At 45.8% G+C, this 23,503-nt stretch overlaps 1 protein-coding gene across 1 annotated transcript in view; it reads left to right on the top strand.

Moving 5' to 3' along the window:
* Positions 1–5,919: 5,919 nt before the first annotated feature.
* Positions 5,920–23,503, top strand: part of Dpy19l3 (dpy-19 like C-mannosyltransferase 3) — a 70,804-nt gene continuing 53,220 nt past the window's right edge. The window contains exons 1-3 of the mRNA XM_036203989.1: positions 5,920–6,167; positions 7,646–7,787; positions 10,513–10,646. Of these exons, the coding sequence (XP_036059882.1) occupies positions 7,685–7,787; positions 10,513–10,646 (237 nt within the window). The 5' untranslated portion in view covers positions 5,920–6,167; positions 7,646–7,684. The remainder of the gene's footprint in view (positions 6,168–7,645; positions 7,788–10,512; positions 10,647–23,503) is intronic.

Genomic DNA, 23,503 nt, shown 5'->3' on the forward strand with positions numbered 1-23,503 from the left:
AACGCAGGTACCCTCAGAGACTGAACAGTACCCTGAAACTAGAGTTGTAGGTGGTTGTGAGCAGCTGATGTGGGTGCTGGGAACCTGACTAGTCCTCTGCAAGAGCAGTATGTGCTCTTAATCACTGAGCTATCTCTCCAGTCCCTATCTATTATCCCTTCTGCCTTAGCCTCCCAAGAGCTGGGATTATAGGCATGCACCCTTGGTTCTTTTTAAAGAAAATTTAAACAGGGACTAGAGAATAGCTCAGTGGTTAAGAACACTTGATCTTCCTGTAGAGGACCCAGGTTTGGTTTGAGGCACCTACATGGCAGCTCACAATTGCCTCTAACTCCAGTTCTGGGGGAATCTATCGCCCTCTTCTGGTATCCATGGGCACTGCAGGCACACATATACACACAAAATAAACTCTTCAAAAGGAGAGTATAATTTGGGTTTAAAAAATAATTTAAATATAATAGTTCACAAACTGGCTGTAAATCCATGAGAATTTATTATGCAGTATAAGTCATTTAGAGCATCAAAGTAAGGGTCATGAAATAATGGTACAATTGGAAAAAGATTGTGTTAGATCTCTCATTCCATATTAAAACATTCTGAAGCCAGGTGGTGGTGGCACACGCCTTTAACCCCAGCACTGGGACACAGAGGCAGGCATATCTCTGAGTTTGAGGCCAGTCTGGTTTAAAGAGTGAGTTCCAGGCCAGTCTGGCTAGATGGAGAAACCCTGTCTTGAACCACCGCCCACCCCCCAAAAAATTAGTGGGAAAAATCCATGGAGTCTGCTTTAAGGGTAAAGGAATTCATTTGGGAAAGAAAACTCACAAGACAGACTAGAGTAATTTGTCACAGGGTCCTGGAAAAGTGAGGCATGGTCCCACACTGTCCTTCTGTCTCAGATCTGCCTGGTCTTTCCCAGCATCCAAAACCCTGAGGGAGTGAAGAGAGAGAACACCGCATATGTGCATCCCAGGTCTTAAGGGTCCCTAGTGGACTTCAAGGTCATAGGCAAGTGTAACAGTTACCTGTTACCTCACTAGGGGTGGTGATTCAAGATCATAGCTAGAACAGCTACCCACTACAAAAATATTTTGTATTTCAAAATACTAGAAAAAAGTACGCAATAAAAATTGATCTTGAAATGAGAGAACTTGTAAACAGTATGAGGTATAAGAATTACATATTTATGGGGGCTGGCAGAGCACTGGGTACTCTTCCAGAGGACCTGGGTTCAGTTCCCAGCACCCACATTTCAGCTCACAACTGTCTGTAACTCCAGCTCCTGGGGACTTGTTACCCTCACACAGACATACATGCAGTCAAAGCGCCAATGCACATAAAAATAAATAAATAATGACAAATTTAATCATATAAACCTAGAAAATGTCTACATAGCAAGAGACATAACAATAGATAATAGAGTAACAAGGTGCTATCTGTGATGTATACAACAAACAGTAATTAAACAGTCACACTGAACAAATGATAATTTCACAAGAAATTAAATACTTGAGCAGGACAAGGAATATAAAAAGATCTATGATAGTAAAAATAAATAATTAGAATACCTGATATCATCATCTTTACCTAATAAATATATACATGGGGTGTGGTGATACATACCTGTAATCGTAGTGCTTGGAAGGATAAGGCAGAATGATCCTAAGTTCACAGCTAGCCTGTCAGCTAGCCTAGACTACATGATGAATTCAAGGCTAGCCTGGGAAATATACCAGACTCAAATTCCTGCTGCAAAAATGAAAGAGTGAGGAGTAAGACTACAAATAAATGGTAGAGCATTTGCCCAGCGTGTGGAAAGTCTTGTGTGTTATCCCCAGCAGGCCATGCCCTACCCTTAAAAATCCCATAAGATAATGATAGATGAGTTTTCATTTAACACTGGAAAAGATTAAATATGTCCACTGTTGGCAAAGGTACAGAGAAATCCTAGCTTTGATACACACTGGTAATAAAAATTAAAGTAATGGAAGTGTTCATCCTTTTGGGATGTAGTTTGCCAACTTTTATCACAAATTAGAACATGAGTTTTTTCAATTCTATTTCTAGAAACATTTCCTAAAGAATTGTATATGTCTAAGAATGTTCTTACAGCATTGCTTAAAACTGCATAAAACCAGAAACAGACTGGGTATGGTTGTACATGTCTTTAATCTTAGCACTGAAAAAATAAAGGCAGGTGGATCTCTTGGAGGCTAACCTGGTCTACATAGACAGTTCCAGGCCAGCCTGAGCTACAGAGATCCTGTCTCAAAAAACAAACAACAACAAAAAGACAGGGGCTAGAGAGGTGGCTCAGTGGTTAAGAGCCCTTGCTGCTCTTGCAGAACCTGGTTTAATTCCCAGCACCAACACGGTGTTCCAGAACCATTTGTAACTCCAGTTCCAGAGGATCCAATACCCTGTTCTGGCCTCCTGGGGCATCAGGCATGGTTGTAGTGCACAGACATTCATGCAGGCAAAACATTCCTACACATAATATATCAGAAACAACCTAGATGTCTGGCTCAGTGGGAGTAGACACATCATGACATATCCATATGGGTGATTAGTTTTGTATTGATGTATCTATCAATGTACAATACACCCCCAAACCTAACCCTCACAACAACATGCATCCACTGTCTTGAGAGTTCCAATGTGTGAGAACGACGAGCAGAGATGGTTCTGCCGAGGATCAATCCTGATACCAGCCAAAGCTGACCTAAGTTGTCTGATATGTTAACAAAATAGCTCACTCCATGGCTGGCAGGTGGCTGGCTAGAGGCCAGTTGCTGCTCTCAGGGCTCTCTCCACAGGCTGTTGGAGTAGCCTCAGTTTAACCACTGAAATTCCCCCCTAAGTAAGCAATCCAACAGAAGGCTGACACTATGCCCTAGCCTCAGGAGACAAAATGACATAAGGACATTGAGTCAGCTTGTCACCACTGTGACCAGACTACCTGACAGGACACCTTAATAGAGGAAAGCACTCATTTTGGCTCATGGCTCTGTGGGTTCTGTCTACAGTCCTTGGGGCAGAGCATCCTCACAGCAGTAGGATATGTGGAGAGAGCTGCTCACTGTAAGTTGGACAGGAAGAAAGGAAGCAGAAGTGCATGGAGGACGTTGATGAAACACATCCCAGGGCGTAGCTCTGAGAAAGGATTAACTGAGTGTGAAAGACCTGCTGGGAATGTGCATGGCTGCATGCCCCAGGCCTACCCTCTGCTGCCATTTCTTTTCTGCATGTCCTAGCCACCATGCCACTGGCTCTTCCCTACCACAGACACCTCAGAAGCCTCAGATCTCAGTGCTTATGTTTTGAGGCTATTCCAGCAGCCTGTGCAGAGAGCCCTGTGAACAGCAACTGGCCTCTGAGGCAGCCCCTTGTCAGCCACACAGTGGCTGATCAGACAGCACCAGGTGAGCTTTGACTGATCTCAGCAGTATCCTGGGCAGACCCACCTCTGCCTATGAGAAAACCCTCCTTCAGGTTATTACACATTCCACACCCCAAGCCTGCTTTTCTTTTGGTGTGTCTCACTGGCCTGATTGATTGCTCAAGTCAGAAACCTAGGAGCTAGCATCACTTCCTCCCTCTTACATAATCTGTACAGACACCCACACTGACTCCAGCTGCATGGAGCACCTAACATCCCAGGCTGTGCTGAGTTTTTTTCACCTCTGTGGCTATCACCAAAGTTAATGCTTTTTTAAAGACTTGTTTTTATTTATTTATTACATTTTAAAAAAAGATTTATGTATATGAGTGTTGTGCCTATATGTCCAGGCACCATGTGCATGCATTGCCCGCTGAGGTCAGAAGAGGACATCAGATCCCCAGGGACAGGGGTTACCAGGCTATGAGTACCGGGAATCTAACCATGGCCCTCCAGAGGGGCAGCCAGTGCTCTTAACTGCTTAGCCATCTTGACAGTCAGCCCTTACTTATATTTTTTTATGAGTGTTTTGCCTGCAAGTATGTGGACCTCCTGAAAACTTGATACCCTGGGGGATCAGAAGAAGGCACTAGATCCCCTGGTATGGGAGTCACACATGGTGTGAGCTACCACATGGGTTCTGTAACCAAACCTGGGGCCTCTGCAAGAGCAGCAAGTACTCTTACTGCTGAACCATCTCTGCAACCCTAAGGTAGGATATCTTTACTGTAAACAAATGGTAAGTGTCTTCCTTGAGATTCCCAGGTATCTGGGGGAAATGAATGAGACCCAAACAAAGGTTCAGCCTGGGTCACTGCTATTTTAACATTAGATAGCTATCCATGAGAGGAATATCATTTTTGTGTTGGTAGCCTTTACTTTATAGCAAGTGGTGTGTGTGTGTGTGTGTGTGTGTGTGTGTGTGTGTGTGTCTGTGTGTGTGTCTGTGTGTGTCTGTGTGTGTCTGTCTGTGTGTGTTCTGGAATTCCTGTCTACAGCTGGGGAGAGGCTTCATCTAGATCTGCGATAGGATGGGGGATTCCTTTTCCTGTTCCCATAATTTCCTGTCTTTCTGTTCTGCTTCACTACAGCTCATTGCCTTATTGTATTTTTGTGACAAGCAGCCCAAGCAAGAGTTGGAGTTGCCATCCTCCTGCTGCACCCTCCTGGGTGGTGAGACCATAGGCACCATGCTCTACGCATGACCTAAGACTCCAGCTCTCAGCAGCTGGCACCTACTTCCTATGAGAAGGGCTACAACTTGATGTTCTTAGGACAGTTCTTGTTACAGAAATTGTTAGGTTTCAAACCTGGGACAAATGGCGGAGGTGCCTACTTAACACATCAAAGTGGACGTTGCAGCCAGGTTCTCCCTGCATCCCTCTGTCCCTACCTATTTCAGGGCCCTCCTGGCTGGAGTACCCGCCCCCTACCCTGAACTCTCCAGGCCAGGGGGCTGGGCTGCTTTTCCCCCTGTAATACAGCCATTTTGGTTACCCGCTCTTTCTGTGCCTTTGGTCATGTCCACTCTGGACTCTCCCAGAGGTCCCTGCCTCTGGCTGTACTCTCCCACATACCTAAAATAAATCTTTTCCTCCACCTAACCTAGGAGAGGTCATCTTCCCTTTTCATTTCCTTTTTATTTCTGTTTTTTTTCATCCATAAGTCAGGCAGCAGCAGAATACTATTTCTCTAAGGGACACACCTCACAGCACTTACATTTTCCCCAAGTTACTTTAAGGGGAGAAAAAAAAAAAAAAAAACCCTACCTAATAAGAGAGCATTCTGAGGCGTGTGTTCTTGGTATTTACAGTTGATATCCAAACTAGAAAATGATCTAGCTGAGACTGGCAACTAAATTTTTGTTGGAACTGGATGACAGGCCACCTTTTCATAGGTACTGACCCCAGAGGGCCATCCATTACTAAAGCTCAATCTGGGTACAATAGTGCCCACTTTTAATCTCAGCACTCAGGAAGCAGAGGTAGAGAGATCCAGGCCAGCCAGAGCTACATGTCGAGACCCTGTCTCAAAGAAGAAAAAAAGGCTGACAAGCAATTTAAAGATAAGAGTAACATCAGGACTCAACACCAGTGCAGCCTGTTAAGGAAAAGAATAGCAAAGCCCAGAACACAAACAACAGGGATGGGGATGGGTGAGGGTGGGGTGAAGGTGGGAGGGCGTGTCTTTCGAGACGCAAACGTAGCTGTAAGTCTGTCACTAAACGTCTAAAGCACAGATAGGTGGGCACTGGGGACAGGAAGTAGAGCTGGTAAAGCCCCCCCTCCCAGCCCCCGAGACTGGGTGACCACCCCTCCGGGCAGCAGGGCCTCCGAGGACAGAAACTGACCAAACTTAAGAACTGCCTGTGAAAGCAGTACGCTCAGCAAGGCTCCGAGCGGAAGTGAGCTTCTTCCTTCCGGTCTGCGCCGCACGAGACGGGGCGGGGCAGTGCGGGAGGCGGGGGCGGAGCCTTGCGTGGACGAACAGCTCCCGGGACCAATGAATGCAGCGGCAGCGGCCCGGCCTCCCTGGCGCGCCCCTTCCAGGGGCTGTAGACGCCCCCCAGGCCCAGCTTTGCACCGCGCCTCATAGCGCCGTCCACCGCTGGGTCTTCCTGGTCTCCACATTGCTCTAGACCGTGGTGTGGGCGCGTTCCCAAGGCCTGGGTGTCCGGCGTGCTTCTTTGCCAATCCCAAGCCGCCCGCGAGGACTGCTGAGGCCGCAGGTCTGTAGCTGCGGGTCGGGCCGCGAGGCAACTGGACGAGCAGTGTCTATGGGACACGTGGGCGGGGCGTGGGAGGGAGTTTATCTGAGCGGGAGCGAGTGCCTCGACGTTCCGGGGGTTGGCCGGCACCTGGCCCTCTCGTGGGCTCACCAGGTGCGCAGGGGAGTGGCTCCAGGTGCACGCTGGCGGCGCGCATCCTGATCGACAATCCTGGTGTTGCCTGCTAGTCCCTTAGCTAAAGCCTGGCCGGGGCTTTACGTCCCGCTGGCCAGAGCAACTTTTTGTTTCCTAGTTCCTGGGGTTGTTGCCATCATATCGCAACGACGCATATCATAATTAGCACCTGCCATGTTTGTTAACTTTCTGTCTCAACAGGCTCAGGGTGGATGCAGATGGGCCCTCTATATCCCCTGCCCCGCCTAGGGCTAGGAAGGGCATGACTCCCCAAGAGGGGACAGAATCCCAGCTGTGGCTGCAAGACTTTGAAAAGATCCCCCCCCCCTTTTTTTCCTTCCTCACTTTCTTCGTTTCTTGTGCCTTCAGGCACAGCATTTAAGTCTGTGTTCCTTCTCATTATTTTTGAATGAACAAATCTTAACAAAAGCGTTGTGTATTGTTGGCTTCCTCTGTTGTATTGAGTAAAGTGGCTTACCGTTAGGTAAACATTGGTACCTCGAGTACAGGTTGGATTAGCTGCCGAAACAGTCGCGTCTTGCTACTCCTCATCTTTAATAGATAATTAGTAAAACGCTATTCATTATTCAGAGGAACGAGGCAAGATGTTCTCGGGGGACTGGAGCCAGCTTACTCACCGCCACCACACCCCCGCCTCCCCCTCACAGCTTCCAAACTAGGTAACTGCTCCCACAGCTACACCTACACCCACTGTTGCTCCCCAGCGAGAGCAGCCACCCTGATTGGCATAGCCCGGCTGCCTTTGACACTGAGGCGTGTAGCTTAGCCCTGAGTGTTTCAAAGAACATAGGTGCTAAAATTCAGGTATCAAAGAACAATGTTTCAGTTCTTCAAAATCTGGCTGTCACAAGTTTACTAGGAATCCCTCCCACGTGGTCAGTTCTGTGGGAGAATCAGACCACTACTTTCTGTAGGAACTGTAGAAAATAGTGTAAAACTGTCACGCAACAATCGCATAGTTAGTGGTGTGGATTCGGGGAAGGAAAATATCCCAAGACTTTGAGCATCCAAGATGGCTTCCTGGAAGACGGGCTGGGCTTCTTCATGTGGCTCACCTGTATCCCTGACTCCTGGAAGTGCCTGTTGCAGAACAGGTGCCTCATAAATATGGTTGAGTTAAACATTTGTGTTGTGTCTTTAAAGGCTGTTTAAGAATTATATGGGAGGGTCTGCTGACAGCGGACTTGAGTTAAGCCATTTAAGTACATAAGAGCGTAAGAGTGTATTGGGGTAAAGAGGGGGCTGACATATCCATGGGGCATTTATCTGGGTGTTGTTTGTAGGAATTGTTGGAAGAACAATGCACATGAATCTTTGACATCATGATGTACATCCGGCAAAGAAAAGAGACAAAAACCATAGAAGTTTCTGAGGATTTTCTATCACCAAAAGAAAATGTGAAGTTGGAAAAGAAATTGCCATCTGGTAGGTGATTTGAGCTAAAGTAGCACTTTGGATTACTTTTCCTTCTGCGTATTAGCGTGTGTCACAATCTAAAAGGGTAGAAAAAATTAGTGAGACTTAGGAAGGACACTAATTTCAGCAGCAGATATTCTGATTGTACTTTGATTATATTGGCTTTTCAGCTGTCATCTGTAAAAGAGCCTGGTAAAAGTTGTCTGTTGATTAACGTATGGGCGGCAATGTTGTCGGGTCCTCTGATGCTTCGCTTGCCTTCCCTGACCATTTCCTGCTCTAATGCCAGGTCTGATTTGTGTGTGCTGTACCACCCAGGCAGCCTTATCTCGACTGAGTCTCATTTCACTATAGTCTTTGAAAAAGAAATTTAACATTTTATATTCAGCCAAATTCCTGAAGTTATCTCTTTTGCTTTATTTTGGGGGTAGGTAAGAATAGGGGAGGAGGAGAAAAAAATAAGAACTTGGTGAAACCTTTATATAACATTGAACAGTTGCTAAGTGACCCCTGGTCACATTTTGTAAGTAAATGTGGTGAAAATTTTTAAAGTAAGCTTGAAAAACTCCACATCTGTCAGCCATTTTCAATATCAGACATAATTTCTTTGTAGCCAGATGAATTCTTAGCAGCCAGAGCTAATAGGTAGCAGAAAAAGATGCCTATGTTGGAGAGCCAGGCCACTCAGCTAAATTGATGGGAGCCAATGCATGGAAGGTAATCTGGAGTAGTTTCTGATGAAGTTACCCAGTTAAAATTTATGTTAGATTGTGCCTTTGTTTTTTTTAATTGCATTTATTTAGTTACCGTGTACATGTGGTAGCTCAACAGTGTATGCATGTGAAGGGCCAAGAACAACTAGCAAGAATCTCCCTCCTCCCACTTTATGGATTGCAGAAATCAAACTCAGGGCATCAGGCTTGGCAGCAAGTGCCCTTACTCCCTGAACTGCCTCACCAGCCCTTAGATTGTTTCTTGTTTGTTTTTAAAGACGTATTTATTTTTATGCCCGCATGTGTGTATATGCACTGCCGGCGTGCCTGATGTCCCCTGAGGTCAGACTTGGGTATCAGATTCCCTGGAACTGGAGTTTGAGACAGTTGTGAGCCACCATGTGGGTGATAGGAACTGGGTCCTCTGCAAGAGCAGTAAGTGCTCTTTAACTGCTGAGCCATTGTTCCAGCCCCATTTTGATTTGTTTTATTTTGTTTTTACTTTTAAAAAAACTTTGAGGATTGTCCATTTTATGAAATCATGTCAGAAAAAAAAGCAACCCTGAAAATTAAAGACAAATTTTAAAGAGAAGGAAAAGCTACTTTTCCCCACTTCCTCTTCCTGAGAGTAGCACAGATGACAGTGTTTATCTTGCTGTCTGAATGAAGCTGTCTCCACATGGTTGCCCTCAAGCAGTCGTATGTAGCTTTACAAAACCGAGCAAGATCCATGTGCTTGCTGTTGGGGAAGTAGCTGCTCTTCTGTTACCATGTCCTGAACCTTTTCATAAGTACACCACGTGCATGTGCCTGGTGCCCTCAGAGGTCAGAACAGGGCATCGGGTTCCCTGGAACTGGAGTTACAGACAGTTTAAGCCACCATGTGAATGCTGGAAATGGAACCTGAGTCCTTTGTAAGAGCAACAAGTCTCTAGCACCCAAGATGTTTGTTTATTTAAATCCATTTCTGTCTTAGTTAAGTGATGTGATGAAACACCATGACCTAAAGCAGCTTGGGGAGGAAAAGGCCTGTTTTGCTTACACTCGGTATCATTGTTCATCACCAGAGGAAGTCAGGGCAGGAACTCAAGCAGGGCAGGAACCTGGAGGCAGGAGCTGATGCAGAGGCCATGGAGGGTGCTGCTTACTGGCTTGCTCCTAATGGCTTACTCAGGCTGCTTTCTTATAGCAGCCAGGACCCAGCTGTTGCACAGCTCACAGTAACTGGGCCTGCCCATGTCAGTCTCTAATTAGGAAAATCCACTACAGACTGGCCCACAGCCGGTCTTACGGAGGCAATTCCTCAAGTGAAGTTTTCTCCTATCAGCTGAGTCTAACTTGTGTCAAAATCAAGTTGATGTGAAAACTAGCCAGCCCATTTCCAAAGCAGTTCTCAACTCCATACCATTTATCCCTCCTGCAGTGTTGGTCAGGCCATGCAGGGGCTCCACCACTGAGCTACACTCCCAGCTCATATATTAGAAATTTTAAATTCCATAGTCGCCAAGAATGTTTTTAAGTTCCACTCATTCTTTTGTCAGTGCTAGAGAATCTGAGTGAGTTTTAACATGTTTTCTTCTGTTACATTCATTGTATTTTTCCCTTTTGTTCACTGCCTGTTCGTGTCCTTCTGTTACATTTATTGTGGTTTTCCTTTTGTTCACTGCCTGTTCGTGTCCTTAGTCTGCTCCTTCTAGGACATTCATCATTTCTTACTATCTGTAAATCTCCTGTTTGCATTTTCCTAGTTTGTGTGTCCTTTGGTCAGTGCTGTATTGTTTCTGTGAAGTTTATTTTGATTTTCATGAGTGTCTGTGTGTTGGTTGTACCCATGAGCACAAGCCAAAAGCGGGCATCAGATCCCTTACAGCTGCAGTTACAGGCAGTGTAAGCGGCCTGGTCTGAGGGCCAGAAACCAAACTCAGGTCTTCTGCAAGAGCAGCAAGTTGTCTTAACAGTGGCACTGTCTCACCTGCCCCAGATCCTATATTCTTGTTTGATGTGTTTCACTTTCCGAAAAGGTTGTGCCTCGGGAAGGTTCTGGAAGATTCTGTCGTCTGTGGTTGGTGGAATTGTGGCCCTTTGCATTGGACTTCTTACATCTGTCTACCTGGCCACCCTGCATGAGAATGATTTGTGGTTTTCCAATATTAAGGTATGAGCTACTTTGGACCATTATTATATGATCTACTAATTCATTTTCCCAGTAGTTAGCCATGTAGATGAATGGCCAAGGCTACACAGTTTTATCCTGAGAATCCAACCCACTTTCTTATCCTGGCATGGTAGTGCATGTCTGTAATCCCAGTATTCAGGTGGAAAAAGGAAGATTAGGCATTCAAAGGCTAGCCTGGGTTACATGAGATCTTATCCTCCCCCCCACAAAAAATAAAAGAATCCTGGATCTTGAAAGGGTTTGACTCTAGGGTAAAAAGACTTACGTGTTTGCCATTTAAAAATGGCACCAAAATGTGTATAATCAGATGAGTTTCTTACTCAGTATGGTGGTACCCAAATTGTCTCATCACTAGGGAGACAGAGGCAGAAGTGTTGAGAGTTGAGGCTAGCCTGGGCTACATAGTAAGCCCCTGTCTGAAAAACAAAGGAAGAAGCACTATGGGGATGAGCACATTGGTGAAGTGCATGCTGAGGACTTCAGTTCAGATCTTCGGCACTCATGTAAAAAGCCAGGTGAAGTAGTACACTCTACAATCCCAGATTCCAGGAAGACAGACGGCTCCCAAGGAATGCCACTCACGGTTGACTTTTGGCCTCCATTCATGTGCACATAGAAATGCATGTGCCCGTGTATCCCCATACCCTATACACATGCAGAAAGAAGAGAGAGAAAAAGAAAGTTGAATTTTGTTATTTTTAATCAATTTAGTTTTACTGTATTTGTTTTAAACCATAGTATTTGTCCAAATGTGGGTTATGAAACAGGCACAGTAGACTGTGAGTCATGCTTTTCGATGAAATCCAGTGGAATATTGTAGAGTAGGATTGAAGATTGCTTTGTTACTTTTAGTTTTGATTGTATATATCTGCATGTGAATTGGGTCATGGTGGAAAACTTAATTTTTAAGTTTTTAATTTTTTCTGTTGGCTGTGATAGGCAGAAGGAAAGGAAGAAACTCAAATGGAGCCTCATCTCCATCAAGAGCTTCAGGCCTTCCTTTCTGATATTGTGTGTGCAAATGGAGCCTCACCTCCATCAAGAGCTTCAGACCTTTCTGATATTGTGTGTGCAGATGGGTTTGAGTGGAAAAGCCATCATTTTCTTACAGTTGGGGGGTTGACTCTCTAAATATCATTTTGTTTTCTTTCTGTCTTAGAATATCTAGAGCCTGCTGGTATCGTTTCTGGGCATGTCTGTGTGACTCCATAGAAGGAAGTTTTGATCCAAACATGCCTTGCTTTTTTTCCTTATGATTTACTTTATTATTTAGGTATAGTATGTATACATGTGTGTGCACCTGCCTGTGGGTGCACCTGCCTGTGGGTGCACCTGCCTGTGGGTGCAAGTGCCTGGGAGAGTCTAGAAAAGGGCATCGGATCCCCTGGAGCTGGAGTTCCAGGTGGTTGTGAGCTGGGAACTGAACCCTGGTCCTTTGGAAGAGCAGCAAGTGCACATAATTGCTAAGGCATCTCTCCAGCCCCAGGTAATGCCTCTTTATGAACATTAATATCTTTATTTTGAATAAAGCCTAAAATGCCTCTACGGGACTATATGGCCAAAGTTCAATACTGATAGCAGTGTGGCAGGAAGACATGTTGAAAGAACTATTAGTCAAGCTCTTTAAAGTTTATGAGTGGCCTTGCTCACAATCTTAAAGAACCATACTCGGTCATTAAGATGCTTGGGTACCCTGGGTCAGAGTAGCCACTGTGCTACTTTTTCAATAGGGTTGAGCCCATGGCTTGTGGGTTCCACCAAACTAAATGCTGTGGAGAACATGGAGGAACTAACAAAGGTCTCAGCTTGTCTAGTAAATGTGCAGTAGACAGCTGCAGTATCAAGCAAGCACTGTGCCTGACGGTAGTGGCACAAATGAATAAGATGAGACCCTTCCCCCATGTGGATGATACTCTTGAGAATACAGGCAAGTCTTCAGATAGTGGTGCACATCCTGAATCCATGCTCGGACCTGGGTAGAGTTCCAAGGAGGCCCACAGGAGGGTCAGGGAAGGTTTCTACACGTACTGGTTAAGGAATCCTGAAGGAAGGAAAATGAACACCACAGAAGAGGAACATGTGCTTAAGGCCAGGAGGCACGGGAGACTTGAGTGTGCAACCAAGGCAGCACAGCCTTGCCGGAGGACAGATGGGCAAAGGGTGACTGAGTGTGGCAACAGCTGATGGTGAAGGGCCTGTGCTCCTGTCTGAGAGAACTGCCTTTGAGCGTGCTCGGAAGCCCTGCATCTAACTAGGCTGCAGCGCTTTACTAGCGAGATGTCTCAGCTATGGTGTGGAGAATGGATTGAGGAGGGCAGAATAAAGCTAGAGCCCACCGCTGAGTTAATCTTGTTCAGTGGATTCCATGAGACCTGAATATCCAATTAGGATATCCAATAAGCGATTATCTTCTGTGAGCCAGGCACTCCTCAAGGCCTGGGAATCCGGCATTGATGGAGACTTAATTTTGATGAGGGGGACAAAATCAGAGAGAAAAATCAAAGCAGATGAGTGACTAGCGGCCTCCTTAGAGCCAGGATAATGCTGAGCTCTCAAGGGTGAGACGTGGAAACCAGGACCTACATGGTAAAAAGGAAGAAATGCATCACAGGGAAGGGACTGCAAAGTGGGAATGAAGTTGGCCAGTCCAGAATCAGGGAGGAGGCCCGTGGGACCAGAATTCTGTGAGCATAATAAGGAAGGAAAATAAGACCCTGTCTACACAGCACAGCTCTGGCCCAGGAGGGAATGAGACAGTTTATTTTGAGCCAGATATGAGTGAGCATGGCCTGGACACTGATTCCTGTTGCTCTGAGTGACACATGCTGCTGTGGAAAACCTCACAGGGACTTCTCTAGTCACACATCAGAGGGATCATCAATCAGGGCGTTACCCAGATGTAGTTAGAGTTTTCCTGCCTGGCCCAGTCAGGACAAATCTCTCTTACCCGCCAGTCCCACAGTCGCTCAGACCCAACCAAGAAAGCACACAGAAACTTACATTGTTTAGAAACTGTATGGCCGTGGCAGGCTTCTTGTTATCTACTTCTTCTATCTTAAATTAACCCATTTCTGTTAGTCTATACTTTGCCACATGGCTTGTGGCTTACCAGTGTCTTTACATGTTGCTTCTCATGGCAGCGGCTGGCAGTGTCTCTCCCAGCCTTCTACTTCCCAGAATTCTCTTTTCTCTTGTCCCGCCTATACTTCCTGCCTGGCCACTGGCCAATCAGAACTTTATTTACACAGAGCGATATCCACAGCACCCAGATACTTGGTGGAGACACTTGGTGTGTGTGCTGGGTTTTTTGGTTTGGGTTTTGGTTTTTGGGTTTTTTTGTTTGTTTTTTTGTTTTTTTTTTTTGCCAGCTTGACACAAGCTTGGGTCATCCAGGAAGAGAAAACCTCACTTGAGAAGATGCCTCCAACAGACTGGCCTGTAAGGAAGTCTCTAGGGCATTTTCTTGATTAATGATTGATGTGTGAGTGTTTAGCCCACTTGGGGGGCAGGGCCATCTCTAGGCAGGTGATTGGGGTTGTATAAGAAAGCAGGCTGAGCAAGCCATTAAGCAGCAGCACCCCCACCCCATGGCCTCAGTTTTAATTCCTTCCTTGAGTTTCTGCCCTGACTTCCCTTCATGATGAACTGGATGTATAAGGCAAACCCTTCCCTCCCCAAGTTGGTTTTGGTCGTGGTGTTTTATCACGCAGTAGAAACCTAACTAAGACATGGGTTACAGCAAGGTGGGGGGAATCTCTACTATGGGCTCCAGATGCTGTCTTATGACATTCTTAGTCTTGAATCTGGGAGAAGCTAGTGGTTTGCTAAGTGAGTGGATGCCAAAAGTTTCACCTACTAGACAGACATCCTAGTCAGGGAAGGAGGTTGGGGATAGATGGCTGCTGAGACTAAAGACAGCAGGAGATGATTTGGCTCTGGGTCTGCAGCCATCCATCTCTCCACAGGCATGGAGCTTCTAGTCAGTTCCTTGATCTGCAGGGCCTTCCACTCAGATGTGCCTTCTTTGGAGCACTTGCTTTTGCACTCCCGTTGTGTAGGGGTTCAGAGGCTGGGAGGAATTGGAGAAGAGGGAGGGTGGAGTCAGAACTTTCTAGGAAGTTGGTTTGGAAGGACATTTTGCCATTTTTAGGGAAGGTGATTGACAGAACAGAAAGATAGTAATTGTGGTCTTCTATGAGCAGCTTGGTGGCTGGTTGGCCGCATCTGCCTTTCCCAGTAACATGCAGACTGCCAGATGCAGTTCTCTGGGGCACAGTGACTTCTCTCCAGCTACTACCCGGTATGCCAAACTTCCCAGGTTGAGAACTAGCCCTCGGCAAAACTGCCCTGGCTGCAGACTGGTTGCTGCTGGGTGTGGTGGTGCACACCTTTAATGCCAGCACTTGGGAGGCCGAGACAGGTGGGTCTCTTGAGTTCAAGGCCAGCCTGGTCTACACAGGTCCATGCCAGCCAGGATAACATAGTAAGACCCACTTTCAAAAAGCCAAATTCCGGTCTCAAGTTGAGGGATCCCCAGTTGACTCACCTCTAAGCAGTTGGCTATCACTTCTGAGGTGCCCACTAGCTATTCAGGATGAGCAGTTGGCTAGAGTGACACCTGGAACTTAGGGACATGCTGTACTTGAAGGTGGCATAAAGATACAGGCTAGAACCAACGGAAGGGAAAGATACAGGGCAGTCTAGGATGGCCCAACCCAAGCATCCATTCCCCTTCCTTGTGAGCTCAGGTTGAAGTACTCTCTTGGCACAGTGTAGCAGTGTCTGGTTTGATGCCAGTATGCCATCCGAGACAGCTCATCTAAGGTCCCGTGCAGACAAGTGTCTTAGAGTTTGTATTGCTGTGACGAAACATCATGACCAAAAGCAACTTGGGAGGAAAGGGTGTATTTCAGCCTATACTTGCACAGTCCATCACTGAAGGAAGTTAGGGCAGGAACTTGGAGGCAGGAACTCAAGCTGAGGCCATGGTGGAGTGCTGACTACTGGCTTACTCCTCATGGCTTGCTCGGTCTCCTTGCTTTTACTTGTGCGGGTGGAGCACCACTCATAGTGAGTTGAGCCACCCCACACTGATCAAGAAACACAGGCCAGTTTGGTGGCCACATTTCCTTAATTGAGGTTCTATCTTTCATAAGGACTCTAGGTGGGGTCAAATTGTTGTGAAAACTAGCTGGCACAAGACTCAGTGGATCCTTGGCAATGGGCTGAACAGTCTGCAGCCTAGAGAGGTCAGAATGATATACTGTGTGGCTCAAAGCCCTAACCTTCTAGTTACTGGCGAGGCTTACTGACATCCTGAGACATCTTCATACAAACAAGAGGCCCATTCTGAGTCAGCAGCATCAGCTGTCAGATGGGGTCTTCTGAAAAAGGACACTCATCACTCAGGAGTTAAGGGCTGCCTTCCAGGAACAGAGGGCTGAGAGCAGCTGAATTCTTGATTTCTGGAGTTTGGAAGTTCTTTCCAAGGACAAAGTCTCACTGTGTAGCCCAGGCTGACTCTGAACTCGGGGATTCTCCTGCCACCAACCCCCAGCTGACTTTCAACAGTGAAGGCACTTTCAGAGTTGTCATGCCAAAGATAGGGAGTTGAGGAAGCTGGATTTGTGCCTCCGAAAGCAGGCACTCCATCTGTGTTGAAAAATGGACATTTTCATATTACCAGCTCGTAGATGTGTGGGTGAGATTGTTTCAGAAGTGTGTAGAATGGGGAAAAGAGAAGCCTGGACAGCCTCTCTCTGTGCCTCCGATGCCATCTGGGAAACCACAAGCTGGCACACCCTCTAACAGGTTTCTTCCACCCACCACTCCCTGTCCTGTGGAGGCTACAACCAACCCCCCCCACACACTTTTTATTCAAGCAGTATCTCTTTTTGTTTGTTTCCAGACAGGGTTTCTCTGTGTAGCCCCTGGCTGGCCTGGAACTCACTCGCTCTGTAGACCAGGCTGGCCTCGAACTCAGAGATCTGCCCTCCTCTGCCTCCTGAGTGCTGAGATTAAAGGTGTGTGCAGTTACTCCTGGCACTAAGCTATTTTTTTTAGTGAAAATACTTTCATTTTGAGTACTTGGAATTGTTAATTATTCAGAGACTAAAAATAATTCCTTGAAAGATAAAGAGCTCACGTATTAAGTTTCTGTGTTCCAAATGACTTACTGGTTTACTTTTTACTTGATTTTAAGATAACATCTCACTGCATAGCTCAGGCTAGCCTCCAGCCATTGGTCCTCCAGACTCAACCTTGAGTGCTGGGATTCCAAGAATATACCACCGGGCCTTACCTCAATGCCATGTGTCTTTGTGTTTGTTTCCTTTGAAACACAGTCCCAGTGCCCAGCCCTGGATGACCTGGTATTGCAGTCCAGGAGAGAAAGTTACAGACTACCATACATGGAAGGCCAAGTTGGAGGTATTTATTAGTTGGCAACCAAGAATAGGCTCTGGCACCAAAGAACTCTTGGCCCATCTACTGTAATGAGATTGGTGACTGCTCTAATTGTCATCAGAGATACTCTATCCAGTAACTGATGGAAGTAGATACAGAGATCCACAGCCAAGCACTGGGCTGAGCTCCAGGAGTCTTGCTGAGGAAAGGAGGGGGGAGTTGTATGAGTCAAGGGCGCCATGACGGGGGAACCCACAGAGACAGCTGACCTGAGCTTGTGGGAGCACATGGACTCTAGACCAACAGTTAGAGAGCCTGCATGGGACGGACCTAGGCTTGAAGCAAGGAGAGGAGCTGGGTCCTGCCTCATCTTGATGTGCCAAGCTTTGTTCAAGCCCATGGGAGGCCTGCCCCTTTCTGAATAGAGACAAGAAGTGGATGGGGAAGGGAGTAGATGGGAAGGAGGGGAAAGCGAGGAGAGGAGGGAGAGGAAACTGCAGTCGCTGTGTAGAATAAATGAAAAAAAAAAAAAAAAACAATAAAAAAACAGAAAACCTCTTGGCCCCAAAGCTCAGGAGTAAAGCATTTCTAAAGGCAAACACCACGATGACATCATTGTCAAGTGTAGGTCACAGGAGCTGTGTAGCATTTTTTTTTCTTACACATGTGGACTGTGGTTAGGGTCATGGGAAATCACAGATGTGTTGTCTAAGAGGACATGGTCATTGGGTACTTAGGGCTGAGAAGCGCCTGAGCAGACACAGATTGGAGTCCTGGTAAAATGAGGACACAATAATGTCACCTCGTCACTTCACTGGAACTCCGAGAATAACCCAGCTCACCTTGACTGTGGGACAGTTTGCTTCAAAGTGATTTTTGGAATGTTCTTTGCAGCGTTAGAGTTTGAAAAGCGGGAACCTTGAAAGCTGCAGGGAATGATACTGGCTTATGCAGTATAGAAAATCTATTTCAAACCCTCTGAGCCTCATCTATGGGGTAGAGAGTTTATTTCCTCCTGTTCAGTCACTGTAGTTTATTTTTCTTGCCATGAAACTTCAAATGTTATAGATTAAAAAAGACACATCCTGCTGGGTGGTGGTGGTGGCGCACGCCTGTAATCCCAGCACTCGGGAGGCAGAGGCAGGCAGATCTTTGTGAGTTCGAGGCCAGCCTGGTCTACAGAGCGAGATCCAGGAAAGGCGCAAAGCTACACAGAGAAACCCTGTCACGAAAAACCAAAAAAAAAAAAAAAAAAGATACATCCTGTGTGGACTGTCTGCAGTGTTCTTGCTGCATTTTATGGTGTTTTTTGTTTTTTGGGGTTTTTTTTAACTTAGTAAACACCTTAGCTTTAAAGGCCTTTAAAAGTAGCCTGATTTTTCTACTGTTCTTTATCACAATCAAAACAAACCAAAAGGGCACAGTCTACATTCTTACTTGCTACGTTGCTGTCCAAGCCCAGTGCATTAGTGGGGCCAAGTAAATAAGCTTGTGTTTGAAGCAGGGTGGACCTCTGGGGTGGCAGGAAGGGAAAGCAGAGGAATGGGGAGGCAGCTGGCTGCTAGGAAGATCTGCCTGGAGGTGGATCAGAAGGAGCAGCTTAGCTTGGCTGATGGGGTGCTGTTATTCCTGGCAAGTGGGAGACAGCCAGTGCATTTTAATGATCAGTGTCAGCAGAGGCTGCAGGAAAGCCATGTTACTGCCATGCTTTTATTTAGTGAACGTTTATTATGCTTTATTTGTTGTTGTTATACATGCTATACTGTGACGGTGAAGCAAACTTTGTTTATAATGGTATCATTTCCTCCTTGCCTTTCCTTTAAGCCTTCCCAAATGCTTAAATTCATGGCCTCTTTTTTCATTAATTGTTGTTATAAATAGGGAAGGGCACACCAGTTGATTATCAATACCAAATGATCAGTCCTGAAAACATACATACAAATAGCATTACAGAGACTGAGCAGGTTGTACTTATGTATTTAGGAATACACACACACATACATACACACACTTTTTGTGATTTAGATTGTCTCACTGTGTAGCCCTGGCTGGCCATGGAGGTATAGTCCAGACTGGCCTTGAACTCACAGACATCCACTTGTCTCTGCCTTCTGAACTGTGGGATCGAAGGCATGCACCTCCCACACCCATTTTCAGTTCACAATACTTTTATCAAAAATGTTTTCAGAGCTAGCTGGATCAGCTGCTCCAGAGGCAGAGGATTGCTGAGTTAAGTTTAAGGCCAGCATGGGCAACTGATCAAGACCCTGTCTCAATGTAAACAAAGTGAAAAAGATCAGGGATGTAGCTCAGCAGTAGAGTATAGGCCTAGGCTTCAGTCTGTCTCCTCTCTCTCTCTCTCTCTCTCTCTCTCTCTCTCTCTCTCTCTCTCTCTCACACACACACACACACACACACACACACACACATACACACACGGGAAACTTTTGAGTGCTGAAGGTAAAAATGTGGTTTAGTGGTAGAGCATTTGTCTAGTTTGTACATGCCTGGGTTTCATTTCTGCCACCACCACCAAAGAAAAATATTTTCCCCTTCCATTTTTCATCCTACATGCATATGTATTTTACCTAGCAAACCCAATATCATATGTATAATTGCCATATCTGATATCACATCACATACTTCTTACACAGACACTTACACATCTTTACCAAGCTTGCACCATTATTAGATTAAAAATGTATGCTTATAAAATTCCACAGATTTGACACTTGTATACTCTTATTTATTTCACTCTTTGAATGTGCCCCAATTTTGGAGAGTTAGATTGTTTCTAATTTTGTGTCATTAGATTCCAAAATTACTTACTTAACTTCTCACTTTGAAGTGGCAGTGAAAACATGTCACTTTCTACTCGTCTTGAAATTGTGTCAGAACAATTAAGGAAAATGAAGAGAGCCGGATTCTCTTTCCCCTCCCTCCCTCCCACCTAAGGCTATGCATGCAAAGCATACTCTACCTACCACACTGTGCCCCAGACTTTGTATCTTCTGAGTCTCAAAGTCCTATTATCCCAATTCCAGACAAAACCAGTGAGGTCCAGAGTGTAAAAGGTGCTGACCTGACCAAGGGCTGTCCAGCCCCACCCTCCAGTGAAGCTACAGAGTACAGCTAGGCCTGAGGTACTGGCTTGTCCACCCATGCCCTGATGGGGGCCCTGGGGACAGACACAAGGAGCCATAAAGCAGTTTTCCTAGATGTGCCTCTGAACAAGAATGGAGCTAGGCAGTATGAAGGGAGTCCTAACAGGGTTTGGCTGTATCTGTAGGACATGGGATTTAGTAGAACAGAAACTGCTGTTTGGACAACCCTGACATTGCCAATCACCATTGACTAAACTCAGGGGAACTAAAGAAATCATTCTTAAGGTCTCACTATGTTGCCCTGGCTGGCTTGGGATCCACTATGTAGAGTAGGCTGACCTTGAACCCAGATTTCTCCCTGCCTCTGACTCTGCTTCCTGAGAGCTGGGATTTAAGACATGCACCACCAGGACAGGCTACAAAATCACTGTTGAGAAGCAGCCTCTCTCCTAAGTGACTTTGCTGGTGTGAGTATGCCCCTCCCCTCTCTCCACCAGAGCCTTTTTGGAAAGAACTGATCAAGGAAGAACTTGTCAGTTATATTCACAATGATCAATTATCCAGAAGGAGCCAGCAGAAGGTTGTGACATGACACAGTAAGAGAAGGGGAGAAGAAACCAGCAAAACTTTATAGCAAGGGCTTGAAGATAGACACCACATAGATCACAGATAGCCAGGCACAGTGCTGAGGCCTAAAACCCCATCACACAAGAGGCTAAGGCAGGAGGGTGGAGTTTAAGGCCTGCCTCAACTACACAGTGAGACTCTGTTCCCAAAATAAAGAGTATTTGCCAGTTTGGAAGATAGACTTTAAAATTTAATTTATGAATATGAGTACTTGCCTGCAGGTCTGTCTGTGTACCAGAAGAGAGCATCAGATCTCCTGGAACTGTCCAGTGGATGTGCACCTCCACGTGGGCACAGATCTGCTGCAAGTGCTCCTACTCACTGTGGTGGTTGGAAAGAAAATGGCTCCCAAAGGCCCATAGGGAGTGGCACTATTCGGAGGTGTGGCCTTGTTAAAGTGGGTGTGGTCTTGTTGGAGGAAGTATGTCACTGCGGGCTTTGAGGTTTTTGTTCAAGCTATACCCAGTGTGGTACAAGTTGCTTCTGCTGCCTGTGAATCAAGATGTAGAACTCTCAGCACCATGTCTGACTGCACCCTGCTATGTTCCCCACCATGATGATAGTGAACTAAACCTCTGAAACCATAAGCCAGCCCCAGTTAAATGTTTTCTTTTATAAGAGTTGCCATGGTCATGGTGTCTCTTCTAGAAACCCTACACTGAGCCGTCTCTCTACCCCCAGTCTATACTTTTTAAAAGGAAATAGAGGAAGGCCACAAGAGAAAGGAAACAAGAGTCAACAGAATTCAGAAAGGAAAGTAGGACCAAAGAGGGTTCAGCATCCTGCAGGTTCGTCTGTGGGAAGCACAGAGGAAGAGTTGGACAGGTGTGTAAATGGAAGCAGTGGAGTGAAATTTGGAAGTGTTGGAGGGGAGGTGATGGCCAGGAAAGACAAAGCAGTCATGCAGCATTGGTGTCCCAACAAAAGACAGGGGGAGGGGGCATAGAAACTTGTTGCCCAAAAATCAAGGATAAAGGGAAACTTGGGTATACAAATTGAAAGGACATAGTTGGTCCCAGGGAATGTTAACCCAGCAAAACTGTTAGTCTGAAGTAACACTATGAAAACATGATGTGGCAGAGCAAACCTGTAATCCCAGCAATTGAGAGGAAGAGGCAAGAAGATCAGAGGTTCAAGGTCATCCTGGGCTACATAATGGATTTGAAGCCAGCCTGTGTGTGTGTGTGTGTGTGTGTGTGTGTGTGTGTGTGTGTGTGTGTGTGCGCGCGTGCGCCCACATGCACTAATTCTGAGCCACTGAGGTGGCCTGGTGTGTAGAAGCAGTTTGGACATAAGCCTGATGATCTGAGTTCGATTCCTGGAATCCATGTAAAAAAGGGGAAAGTGCCAATTCTACAAAGTTGCCCACTGAACTCCGTGCATGTGAGGTGTGTACAGAATAAAAGTATAGAGCAGTGTGACATTGTAAGACTTAGCACTGGGGATATAGCTAAGGGGTAGAGTGATTTCATACCATACACAGCCCCTCAGTTTCAGAGAGCGAGAAGAGAAGGAAGATGCATTGCAGGACTTAAAAAAGGAACCAGTGGGCATTACAGAACACATGACCTAAGAGGAGAGTCTTGGGTTTCCATGATCACACATGAAACTCAGGGTCCATGAATGGAATTGAGTGTGGTGGTACATACCTGTAATGCCAATACTCAAGAAGCTGAGAATCACAAGTTAGAGCTTATCTAGGCCTACAATAGTGATTTGCATATTAGCCTGTCACAATTTTTTTTAAATTTTGAATGATGCTTATAGAATATTCTAAGTGATTTATATGTTAACTTATTTCATCGTAATTAAAGGCATTAGTCACTCTTCTGTGAGGAGACACCATAACCAAAGCAACATTTTAAAGAGAAAACATTTAATTGGGGGATTATTTACAGTTTTAGAGGTTTAGTCCATTATCACCAGGGGAGAGAGCATGGCGGTGTACATGGCTCAAGAACAGTAGCCAAGAGCTATATCCTGATCTGAAGGCTAAGAGAGAGCCTGAGCCTGTCTTGGGCTTTTGAACCCAAATGCCCACCCCCAGTGACACATCTTCTCCAACAAAGCCACACTCCAGTGAGTCCATACCTCCTAATCTTTCTAATCCTTTCAAAGAATGCCACTCCCTGGTGACTAAGCATTCAAATATATGGGCCTGTGCTGGCATTCATTTTTTCTTTTTTTCTTTTTTTTTTTTTGGCTTTTCCAGACAGGGTTTCTCTATGTAGCTTTGCGCCTTCCCTAGAACTCACTCTGTAGCCCAGGCTAGCCTCAAACTCACAGAGATCCACCTGTCTCTGCCTCCGAGTGCTGGGATTAAAGGTGTGTGCCACCACTGCCCGGCTGTATGCTGGTATTCTTATTCAAACCACCACAGGCACTATACCAACTCTTCTTATAGTGGGAAATGATTTTCAAGTTCCTAAAGAAACTGAAAGAGGAAATACTTACCCAGCCTTTAGACGGAAGTGGGACGTGGCAGTGTACAGCCTTAAGCCCAGTACTCAAGAGGCAGAATCTGGCAGATAGAGGCCAGTCTGGTCTATGAAGTGAGTTCTAAGCCAGCCAAGGCTATATAATTAGACTTCATCTCAAAAAAAAAAAAAAAAGTGTGTGTGTGTGTGTGTGTGTGTGTGTGTGTGTGTGTGTGTGTAATAGAAGAAAAATGTCAGAAATGCTATCAGTGGAACTCACATT

This window comes from Onychomys torridus, chromosome 1 (genome assembly GCF_903995425.1).
Source record: "Onychomys torridus chromosome 1, mOncTor1.1, whole genome shotgun sequence".
Classification (NCBI taxonomy): domain Eukaryota; kingdom Metazoa; phylum Chordata; class Mammalia; order Rodentia; family Cricetidae; genus Onychomys; species Onychomys torridus.